This window comes from Lycium barbarum, chromosome 3, assembly GCF_019175385.1.
Source record: "Lycium barbarum isolate Lr01 chromosome 3, ASM1917538v2, whole genome shotgun sequence".
NCBI lineage: Eukaryota > Viridiplantae > Streptophyta > Magnoliopsida > Solanales > Solanaceae > Lycium > Lycium barbarum.
In genome coordinates, this window is record NC_083339.1 from 134,828,364 (window position 1) to 134,840,595 (window position 12,232).

General features: G+C 33.4%; 2 protein-coding genes across 3 annotated transcripts in view; both read left to right on the forward strand.

The window, feature by feature from the left end:
• Nucleotides 1-12,232, forward strand: part of LOC132632736 (uncharacterized protein At5g50100, chloroplastic-like) — a 30,679-nt gene that overhangs the window by 13,596 nt on the left and 4,851 nt on the right. The window lies entirely within an intron of this gene.
• Nucleotides 8,242-10,297, forward strand: LOC132634234 (nucleobase-ascorbate transporter 6-like). 2 transcript variants are annotated; one of them, XM_060350520.1, is made up of 5 exons: nucleotides 8,242-8,513; nucleotides 9,267-9,364; nucleotides 9,476-9,649; nucleotides 9,826-9,885; nucleotides 10,022-10,297. In XM_060350520.1, the coding sequence occupies exons 1-4, from the start codon at nucleotides 8,423-8,425 to the stop codon at nucleotides 9,883-9,885; spliced, it is 423 nt and encodes a 140-aa protein (XP_060206503.1). In that variant the 5' UTR covers nucleotides 8,242-8,422; the 3' UTR covers nucleotides 10,022-10,297. The 2 variants fall into 2 exon arrangements, with proteins under 2 accessions (XP_060206503.1, XP_060206504.1); XM_060350521.1 differs by having other exon boundaries at nucleotides 10,029-10,297.

Consider the following 12,232-nt stretch of genomic DNA (forward strand, 5'->3'; position numbering starts at 1 on the left):
CCATTAAGGCTATACGCCTCGATAATGCCGGAGAATTTACGTCTCAATCTTTTGATGATTATTGTTTATCAGTTGGGATAAAAGTTGAACATCCTGTAGCACATGTTCATACCCAAAATGGCCTTGCTGAGTCATTTATTAAACGACTACAATTGATAGCAAGACCACTACTTATGAAAAAACGGTTTCCCACTACCGTCTGGGGACATGCTATCTTACATGCAGCATCTCTTATTCGTCTCAGACCGACTCATTATAATAAATACTCCTCGTCGCAATTAGTATTTGGTCATGAACCAAATATTACTCATCTCCAAATCTTTGGCTGTGCTGTATATGTGCCTGTAGCACCACCACAGCGTACTAAGATGGGCCCCCAAAGAAGGTTAGGTATATATGTTGGGTTTGAATCACCCTCTATTATTCGCTATCTTGAGCCATTGACGGGAGATTTATTCACTGCCCAATTTGCAGATTGTCGATTTGATGAAACAAATTTTCCACAATTAGGGGGAGAGAGAAAAGAAATCAAAAGAGAAATTGTGTGGAAAGTTCCACCACTATCTCATTTTGATCCACGTGCTCCCATATGTGAACAGGAGATCCAGAAGATCATTCACTTGCAAAAAATAGCAAATCAAATGCCAGACGCATTTACTGATTTGAAAAGGATAACTAAATCACATATCCCTGCAGAGAATGTGCCTATCCGAATTGATATCCCAAAGGGACAATCTACTAGTGTCATAGCCTCTAAATCTCATACACGCCTGAAGCGTGGTAGGCCATTGGGTTCTAAGGATAAAAATCCTCGAAAAAGAAACACGAAAAATGATCAAAATGACACTACGAAAGAATATCATGAAGATACTCAAGGTCTGACTAATCCTGATACTCCTGAAGATATTAGGGAACTCGAGACTCAAGCAAATAAAGAACTATCATTGAGTTCTTCTGGTGATGGGATAAATTTGAATCGATCGAAGATTATGGTGGATAATGTTTTTGCATATAATGTTGCCCTAAATATTATGAAAGACATTGACGATTAGGAACCCCAATCTGTCGAAGAATGTCGACGAAGATATGATTGGCCAAAATGGCAAGAGGCAGTTCAATCGGAATTGAATTCACTTGCCAAACGTGAGGTTTTTGGACTTGTAGTCCAAACGCCTAATGGTGTAAAACCAATTGGCCATAAATGGGTTTTTGTGTGAAAAAGGAATGAGAGAAATGAAATTGTGAGATACAAAGCACGCTTTGTTGCACAAGGATTCTCTCAACGACCCGGTATCGACTATGAAGAAACATATTCACCAGTTATGGATGGCATAACATTTCGATATCTCATCAGTTTAGCTGTACATGAAAACCTTGAGATACATCTGATGGATGTGGTTACAGCTTACCTTTATGGCTCACTTGATAATGAAGTCTATATGAAAATTCCTGAAGGATTTAAAATGCCTGAAACAATTAACTCAAAGTCTCGGGAGATGTATTCAATCAGATTACAAAGATCGTTGTATGGTCTAAAACAATCAGGGCGCATGTGGTACAATCGCCTCAGTGAGTACTTGGTAAAAGAAGGTTATATAAATGATGCCATTTGTCCATGTGTTTTTATTAAGAAAGCAAAATCAGAGTTCGTTATAATCGTTGTTTATGTTGATGACATAAACCTAATTGGAACTCCAGAAGAGCTCCAAAAGGCGATTGAATATTTAAAGAAAGAATTTGAGATGAAAGATCTGGGAAAAGCAAAACTTTGTCTTGGTTTGCAGATTGAACATTTGACAGATGGGATCCTTATCCATCAATCTGCTTATACCGAAAAGGTTTTAAAAAGATTTTACATGGACAATGCGCATCCTTTAAGTACTCCAATGGTTGTTCGCTCACTTGAAGTGAGTAAAGATCCGTTCCGACCTCAAGAAGAAAATGAAGAACTTCTTGGTCCTGAAGTACCATATCTTAGTGCAATTGGTGCACTTATGTATCTTGCTAACGCTACAAGACCTGACATAGCGTTCTCTGTTAATTTGCTAGCAAGATATAGCTCTTCTCCTACACGAAGACATTGGAACGGGGTTAAGCATATACTGCGATATCTGAAGGGAACTAGCGATATGGGTCTGTTTTATACTAACAAAGGTAGTACAGATCTTGTTGGTTATGCAGATGCAGGTTATTTATCTGATCCACATAAAGCTCGATCTCAAACAGGCTATCTGTTTACATGCGGAGGTACTGCTATATCATGGCGATCCACAAAGCAATCCATTGTTGCTACTTCTTCGAATCATGCTGAGATAATAGCTATTCATGAAGCAAGTAGAGAATGTGTGTGGTTGAGATCAGTGATACATTTCATCAGAGAAAGATGTGGCTTAAAGTGTGATACAAAAATACCCACAGTATTATATGAAGATAATGCTGCATGCATAGCTCAATTAAAAGGAGGATTTATAAAAGGAGATAGAACGAAGCACATTTCACCAAAGTTATTTTTCACACATGATCTCCAGAAGAATGGTGATCTTGATGTGCAACAAATTCGTTCAAGTGACAATTCTGCAGATTTGTTCACCAAATCTTTGCCAACTTCAACTCTTGAGAAAATGATATTCAAGATTGGAATGCGAAGACTCCGACATCTGAATATTGGTCTTCGTCAGGGGGAGTGAAATACGTGTTGTACTCTTTTTTTCTTAACCAAGTTTTGTCCCATTGGGTTTTCTTGGTAAGGTTTTTAATGAGGCAACTCTCAAAGCGTATTACTAGATATGTGTATTCTTTTTCCTTCATTGAGGCTTTTTCCCACAGGGTTTTTCCCAATAAGGTTTTTAACGATGCACATCATCTATGGACATCCAAAGGGGAGTGTTATGAAATATATTATGGATGTCCAATACACAAATATAATGCTTCTCCTCCACCATCTTAATGGTTCCTTGATGTGGCGTGAATTTACACCATAATCGATGCTTTTTAACTATAAGTTTTACTTGTTTTTAAGCAAGTCTGTATTATTTTACGTGGTTTTTGTCATGTTTCAGGTTATACGAGGTCCCTAGAGCCTAAGTGTGGAAAGCAAGCAAAAAAGTTGCAAAACTGGGGATAACTGGAAGTTCTGGAAATTTTCGCGAAATATTGCTCTTCGCGATCGCGCGGCAAGATCACGCGCTCGCGGTGACGCGCGTTCGTGACTCGTAAACGAAACAATTACACGCGATCGCGCAGTGACGTGGCGCGATCGCATTGAAGGATTTTTCAGCGTTTTCGACCAGAACTCGGATTTTGACGATGCCTTCCATCCCAGTTCATATAAATAGAAAACTAGGGCAAAATATCAGATTATCTTTGGCACAACACACAAGTTCTTGGAGGCTAGGGTTCCTCACTCCTCACCAACACCTTGGAAGAGAAGATTTGGAAGCACCCAATGAGAAATTCTTTACCCATTTCTTCTACTCTTGCTTTGTATTGAATATTTATGTGTGTAGTATTTCATTTCAATACTTGAACCTTGTTTATGGAAGTATATATTGTTTAAGTTTGGATTGAATCTCTTGTTTTGCTTATGTGTTGAATGATTTTATTCCTAATGAAGTGAGTTATTGTTTCTTTAATTAATCTCATTTTGAATGATTCTTAAGGGAGTAGCTAACCCTAAGACTTGCCCATTTATTTCGGTTTAAACTTGGAAGAGGCAAACTCGGGATTGGGAAAGATTAATTAACAAGAATTTGGGGCGTTAACCCTCATCTAATGGAAATCGACCTAGGAATAGGCGACACCACTTGTAGCCATATTCGGGTGTTCTTAATGCTCCTAATTGCTTTAGGGATATTCAATTAGGTAGTCTAGTTAGTCTTCGGAAGAAGCTAATTTAGAGTCATTATCCGAGGCTAAGTAATATAAACTCACCATTATTTGTAAATCATGAAATACATTGGATCGTTACTTGAGCGTAGTTTCCCTTGTATCCATGCTTGTGGCCATTGATCATTTTACTTGCTTTCTAGGTTAGTTTACATTTTTGCATTAGTTATAATTTTCTCTCAAACAAAACCAAAATATTATCTATCGTTTGGCTTTAGCGTAGTTGGTGAAAATTCCTACTTTTCCTACTCGCCTACATATTGTTCTCTGTGGGATTCGACCCCGACTCATAGTTGGGTAAATATATTTGCATACGACCGTGCCCATTCTAATTAATAGGGTGGATTTGGACGTTATCATTCCTCCATTTTCCTCCACCATCTTAATGGTTCCTCCATTTTCTCATATATTGAATGCATATGTAGCACTATAAATAGATGCATAAGTTTTCATATGAAATACACTTGTAACACATTTTGGAAGAATAGTAATAATCTCTCCTCTTTTGTCATTCTATTTCTATGGTTTTCATCCTTTAATATTGTGACTCTTTTAGCTTCATTTTATAACACTAGGTAGTTTTTTCAACCATCTGTTCACACATTTTATACTTTCTTGTTTACAGTTTCGTTTCCTTTGCATTCCTTTTTTAATAAGAGTGAGTGGGCGCGTGGTACGTCCATGTGGGTGTGACCTAATCTCGTCATTTTTGCTGTTCATATATAGTGATTGAGCTTTCTGGGTACTCGGAAAAATTAGGTGTTATTTGGCCATAAAAATTATTCACTTTTTTTTTTTTTTTTTTTTTACTTTTGAGTGTTTGGCCATAAATATTCCAAATACAACTTGAAGTTGTATTCCGGAATATCAAAAACTCAAAAAACATATTTTTAAAAAAAAATTCACTTTTTTCACTTTTTTACAACTACATTTCACCAAAAACTATAATTTTAAAAAGGTAAGAGGGTCAAATATACTCCTCTACTATAGTTTATTGACTAACTTTGCCCTCCATTAGCCAAAGTGATCAAATATACCCGTCCGTTAGCCAAAGTGTTCACTTATATCCTTAAGTGGATGGAAATCTCCAATTCAGTCAAAATTACCCATTTAATTAAAAAACACTCATACCCCATAACCAACCCCGACCGACAAAAAAAAATTCACTCCATCCAAATATATCCCTTTTACGTTCTAAAACATTTCAAGTTATATAGTCATATAATCAGTAAAGCAATGTAGCTACTAAGCAACTCTTGACTAAGATGAGAAATATTGTAACTATTTAACTCCTAACTTTCAGGTTGATCATATGGCAAAAGTAACACATGGCTAATTGCACAACTTGACAACACAGCTAGCATTTTGCCATATCTGCTGTAAGCTATCAATAGGCAGCACTGGGCTAATGCCTAATAGCAACCATCTATGTATTAATAATTCAGTCAAACTCTAAAGTGCAAGAATTTTGTCATATCTGCAATCTGCTAAGAATTGGCAGCATTTGTCCACAATAAATCATTTTTCTTTGGCTAGATAGCAACCATCCATTAATAACTTATTACTCAAAACTCAAAAGTGCAAGAATTCTGTCATATCTATGATCGGCTAGCAATTGTGCAAAATAAATCATCTTTCTTCGCTGCATAATAATCACCCATATTAACAACTTACTCAAACTCAAATGTGAATTTACTATTATTCAAACTAAAAAATTTCCATGGCGTCAACTGTTGCAAGTCCTTCCCACTTTCTAAAATGGACTGAAATGTTTTAGAACGTAAAAGTTTCCATGGACAATGTTTTAGAACGTAAAATGGATATATTTGGGTGGGATAAAATTATTTTTTATGGGTCGGGGCGGGTAATAATATGGGGCGGCCATTTTGAATTAAATGGGTAATTTTGACTGAATTGAGAATTTCCATCCACTTAAGGGTATAACTGAACACTTTGGCTAACGGATGTCAAAGTTAGCTAATAAACTCAAGTTGAGGAGTATATTTGACCCTTTTCCGTTTAAAAAACTATGGCCAAACGCAACTCTAACTCCAACTTCAACTTCAAAAATTAAAAAAAAAAAAAAATTATTTTTGGTATGTATGACCAAACGCCTACTTAATCTTTTTGCAATCTTGCTTTATAGGGGCGTGCTTTCTTGGTACTAAAAAAAGATTGCTAACTTTTTACATTGGTTTCTAAAGAGACTAGATGGCCTATGCGCACGGGCCCAACACTTTAAATTATACTGCAATCTATATATATATATGTAGTTGTCTTTGAATAGTGAATATATATATATATATATATATTATGTTCAAAACATAATTAATATAACATTGTAGTTTGTGCTCCGTATCTAAAACTTTATTATATTAATATTTGCTACGAATACAAAATCGGCAAATTTATTAATATTTTTTAAAAGAGAAGATTTGTTTAAAAGGAAACTATTTTCCTCTCTTTGAGATAAAATAATAGCAATATTTTAGCATCAGTTGATACTTTCAATTTTAATTCGATTAATTTAAAGGTGTAAAATATTTATTATTTTTTATCAAATTTTGATTTGGATAATTCTAATTCAAATTATTAAATTAATTTTACATGTTTAAAACGAAATAAAGTAGAAATTGATTTTCTATTTAAAAGAAGAAATACTATTTTTTTATTTTTGGTAAATATTCTCGGTTTAGCTCATTTTACTTGTTATGTTGTCTTTTGCATGATTTTTTAAGAAAACGTCGATTAGAATTATAATTTGACTAATTTACCTTATTCATTATTTGATCTCCATTTGATATATTTTTTTTACGACATTAATCTCTTTTCATATTTATTATAGAGTAAGAATAAAAATATTTTAAAATATAAATATTTTAAGTATATTTATTTTAGTAAACATAACAAATAAATGACATGGCGGAATAGCAAATATAACAGTTTAATATCTAGATTAGATCTCAGGCTAATATAAAAAAAGAAAGAAAATTGTATCGTTTGATTATTTAACCTTTTAAAGAAAAACAATTTTATTTGCTCCCACTAATGGATTGATAAGTACGTGGCAATGAATCCATCATTATTGACTTAATGAGATACTTTGGAAATTACATGAATATTGTTTGATTTTTTAATATGGGGTGCACTTTTTTTTTTGACATTATTAATTTGCACTATTTTTATTTTTTATATTGTTTGGTGTTGTTTAGTATGGGGCTCACCCTTTTGGACATTATTAGTTTGCACTATTTTTATGCATATAATATATATATATATATATATATATATATATATATATATACACTATGTTCAAAACACGATTAATATAACATTGTAGTTTGTGCTCCGTATCTAAAACTTTATTATATTAGTGTTTGCTACGAATACAAAGTCTGCACTTTTTTTTTTTGACATTGTTTGTTTTTTTATTATGAGATTCACTTTTTTTTTTATATTGCTTGATTTTGTCAATATGGGATACTATGTTCAAAACACGATTAATATAACATTGTAGTTTGTGCTCCGTATTTAAAACTTTATTATATTCTCGGTTTAGCTCATTTTACTTGTTATGCTGTCTTTTGCATGATTTTTTAAGAAAGCGTCGATTAGAATTATAATTTGACTAATTTACCTTATTCATTATTTGATCTCCATTTGATATTTTTTTTTTACGACATTAATCTCTTTTCACATTTATTATAGAGTAAGAATAAAAATATTTTAAAATATAAATATTTTAAGTATATTTATTTTAGTAAACATAACAAATAAATGACATGGCGGAATAACAAATATAACAGTTTAATATCTAGATTAGATCTCAGGCTAATATAAAAAAAAAATTATATGGTTTGATTACTTAACCTTTTGAAGAAAAACAATTTTATTTGCTCCCACTAATGGTTTGATAAGTACGTGACAATGAATCCATCATTATTGACTTAATGAGATACTTTGGAAATTACATAAATATTGTTTGATTTTTTAATATGGGGTGCACTTTTTTTTTTTACATTATTAATTTGCACTATGATTAATATAACATTGTAGTTTGTGCTCCGTATTTAAAACTTTATTATATTAGTGTTTACTACGAATACAAAGTCTGCACTTTTTTTTTGACATTGTTTGTTTTTTAATATGGGATTCACTTTTTTTTATATTGTTTGATTTGTGTTAATATGAGGTTCACTTTTTTTTTCTCGTGAGTTTGGATGTGGTGAGTTTTTTTTTTTTTTATTTTTTTTTTTAATACTGGTTAGTGTTTAATATGGAGTCCAAATTTTTTTTTAATATTAATTGTTATTTTATGGGGCCCATAATATAATTTTTTTTTTAACTTGGAAGACGACCAAAAATAGCCGGTTGGACGATGAAAAAGGAACCCAACCGGCTCTTCTAAATAGTTAGAATTAGAATTAGAATTTACGCGTCACTGTGCAGATTTGGCGTTTTGCACCGCTTAGTTGTCTAATCTCTAGAAAACTTGAGTGAGTAGTGAAAGTGTTCACTTAGAGAGAAAGAGAAAGAAATGGCAGCAAAATCAGATGAACCAGCACCACATCCACCAAAAGATCAGCTTCCTAATGTTTCTTACTGCATTACTAGTCCTCCTCCATGGCGTAAGTACTGAATTTTGTGAGATTGCTTTGTTCTATCTCTCCTTTTTTTTTTTTTGCATAATCTTTTCTCTTATTGCTTGCAGCATATGGGACCTGATTTTCCTGAACTTGGTTTTTTGTCCTACAGGCTGTAGTATCTCTCAGTGAATTGCTTCTTAATGTAATGTGTGTTGCTGTATTGAGCATAACACATACTATTAATTGCTCTGATTTCAAGTTTTGAGTTCTTTTTTTCTCTGAGAAATTCACAGGCCAATTGTGTATGTCATGTTATCATGGCGAATTCGCGGTGGGTTAGGTGTTTTGCTGGAAATTTGGGATCTCTGTGAACACCTTTTCTAATTCTAGTTGTTAAAATATATATTATTTTTTTCCATTTAGGCTCATACTACATTTAACTGTAATTAATGGCATTTCTATTATATTCCATTCCTCATGTTTAAAAGTTCTTCCTTTCTTGTTTTTTTGGGTGATTAATATGCCTTATGCTATCCATTTCTGGTCACACACATTAAATATCAAGCAGAGTTAGTAGAATTATTGCATCTGGAGTGGTGGGCTGATTGTAGAAACTATTGTCACGGTGACTGATATTGGAGTAATATCTACTCTGTAAAGTACTTGCTTTTCTCGGGCTGCTGATCGTGAAAAAAAATGTCATGAAATACTTCTCTGTGTCTTTTGTATGTTGTTGATTATTTTCCGAAATGTGTATTGTGGACTATGCTGACTTTGTCTAATTGTTGAATGCAGCTGAGGCTATCCTTTTTGGATTTCAACATTATCTGGTTATGCTCGGTACCGCAGTTATCATTACTACAGCTCTGGTTCCCCAGATGGGAGGAGGAAATGTGAGCCCTACCGACACTGCAAAGATGTCATACTGCTTAATATGAATAGTTTTTTTTAGAATGAAAACTAGTGTGAAAATATTAAACAAAAGATTATCTGCCCTTCCGCAGGAGGAGAAAGCCAAAGTTATTCAAACAATTCTGTTTGTTGCTGGGCTGAACACCTTGTTGCAATCTTACTTCGGATCTAGACTACCTGCGGTGATTGGAGCGTCTTATACCTTTGTTGCACCTACAATTTCAATTATCCTTTCGGGACGATGGATTGAGCCAGACCCTGTATCGGTTAGTGTATTCAGATACTGATTTTGTCCTTTGTTCGTTGAAGTTTGAATCTCGTATTACAGTCAATTGAATGTTAAAGAGAAGGATAGAAATTTTGGTTGTGTGATGCAGTTTTCTCGTAAGTATTAACAGTCAAATCATGGAATGACGGTTTAGCTTCTTTTATCCTATTTAAGCTAACAAATCGAGTGCCAAAAATACTGATGCACAAAATCCATAGCAGCTCTGGGAACTAGGTACTATCATTTTCCTCTTTCAGCACGTACTCTTTTGATTCTTGTAGAAGATATTTAGGCTTAACTTAGACTCATCTACTCCATCTTGTGATATTCCATCCTAATATTATGTTACATTTCTTATTCTTCATGAGAGATTCAAGAAGACAATGAGGGCCACTTATTGTTGCTTCAACAATTCAGATTGTCCAAGGCTTCAGTGGTCTCTGGCGCAATGTTGTAAGGTTTGTTAGTATGATAAGATTTATATGTGTGCCATTTAGTGTCAACGTATGACCGGTTGATGTTATTCCAACATTCCCTATGTCTAGACTTCTGATCTAGTTCCTATTTTGTCAATATGTGACTGGGTGATGTTATCCCCTATACTAGACTTCCGATTTAGTTCCTACAACTTAATAAATCACTTTTTTCTATATCTGGTATGTGCCTTTTTTGGTATTAAAGATCAAGTAATTGCTCAAAGGGTTTGTTTTGGTGGTTCACTGCATCATGCGGATTGCTTTATCATTCTTTGTTATTGCAGTGAAAACTAGGTCTGATTGGCATTTTATTTCTTTCGATTATTTAGGTTTCTGAGCCCACTTTCAGCCCACAACTAATAATCTTTACAGTAAATATCTCCGTATGAATTTTCCGCCTTTTAAATTAAATAACTACTCCTTATAAGAATACAGAATCATTATCCTAAGTAAGAACCATATTTAACGGTAGATTAGATAGTGGTAATTAGGCTTCCATAATCGCATAGCTAGGTAGAATTCTCATCTTAAAGTTTTGTCAAAATTAGAGAAATTCAACCACGCTCAAATGGATCAAAAAATTGTAGAAAGTGTATTTATTTTTGAATCTCTGTTAAGTTTTAAAAAAATATAAAAACTTATAATATTTCTATACTAATAAAATTCTTTGTATTAGACGTTGATAATCGAATAAATAAAAACAAAAAGAATGTTATTATATAATAACTCACAGAAAGGAATATCGAATAACCCAAAAATAATTGTCTTAATTATTTAATATCAACTCATAAACTTAAATGGGAGAAGGGCCTGATTTACCCCTCTACTTTAAAAAAAAGTTCATATTTACCCCTCGTTATACTATCAGGCCATTTATACCCCTACCGTTACAATAGTTGAAATATTTGCCCCTATTTTTAACGGAGGGGTAAATATGAACTTTTTTTCAAAGTAGAGGGGTAAATCAGGCCCTAAAAAATAAAACACCCTAAAGTTTCCAAACAAAACTTACTTCGGATACCTTTTCAACCCCTAAAATGACTATCCGAACGTCTACATATCCTTGATGTATTGAGCCTACATTATTGTACGCAGAAAAAATATCAGGTTCTATATAAAATATTGACGTTTCGGAGTCTTGACACACCACTAATCATTGGTCAAAGTATGAAAAAAAAACTAAATTTTTTCAACCAAAACTTACTTCGGGTACCTTTTCAACCCCTAAAATGATGATCCGAACGTCTACGAATCCTTGATGTATTGAGCCTACATTATTGTACGCAGAAAAAAATATCAGGTTCTATATAAAATATTGACGTTTCGGAGTCTTGACACACCACTAATCATTGGTCAAAGTATGAATAAAAAACTAAATTTTTTCAAACAAAACTTATTTCGGGCACCTTTTCAACCCCTAAAATGACGATCCGAACGTCTACGAATCCTTGATGTATTGAGCCTACATTATTGTACGCAGAAAAAAATATCAGGTTCTATATAAAATATTGACGTTTCGGAATCTTGACACACGACTAATCATTGGTCAAAGTATGAAAAATAACACTAAGTTTTTTCAAACGAAACTGGTGAGTCCGGAACCAAAATGCCTTAAAAAAAACAGTTTGAACCAAAATACCCAACAAAAAAAAAAAGTTACTAAAGTACCTATAACGCAGTATTTTACTGCGCTATAGCACTAACGGAGACGGACCCGTTAAGTGCTATAATGCAGTATTTTACTGCGTTATAGAAAAAAAAAAATTGGTGCTCCTATAACGCAGTATTTTACTGCGTTATATAAACAGTAAACAAAAATTGGCCAACTTTATTTTTTGCAACACTTAGTGTTATTTTCCATACTTTGACTAATAATTAGTCGTGTGTCAAGGCTCCGAAACGTCAATATTTTATATAGAACCTGATATTTTTTTCTGCGTACAATAATGTAGGCTCAATACATCAAGGATTCGTAGACGTTCGGATCGTCATTTTAGGGGTTGAAAAGGTACCCGAAGTAAGTTTTGGTTGAAAAAATTTAGTTTTTTTTTTCATACTTTGACCAATGATTAGTGGTGTGTCAAGACTCCGAAACGTCAATATTT

Coding starts and splice junctions, on each gene's coding strand:
- LOC132634234 (XM_060350520.1), top strand. CDS start 8,423: ATGGCAGCAAAATCAGATGAACCAGCACCACATCCACCAAAAGATCAG. Junction 8,514..9,266: donor TACTAGTCCTCCTCCATGGC/GTAAGTACTGAA, acceptor TGTTGAATGCAG/CTGAGGCTATCCTTTTTGGA. Junction 9,650..9,825: donor TTGAGCCAGACCCTGTATCG/GTTAGTGTATTC, acceptor ATCCTATTTAAG/CTAACAAATCGAGTGCCAAA.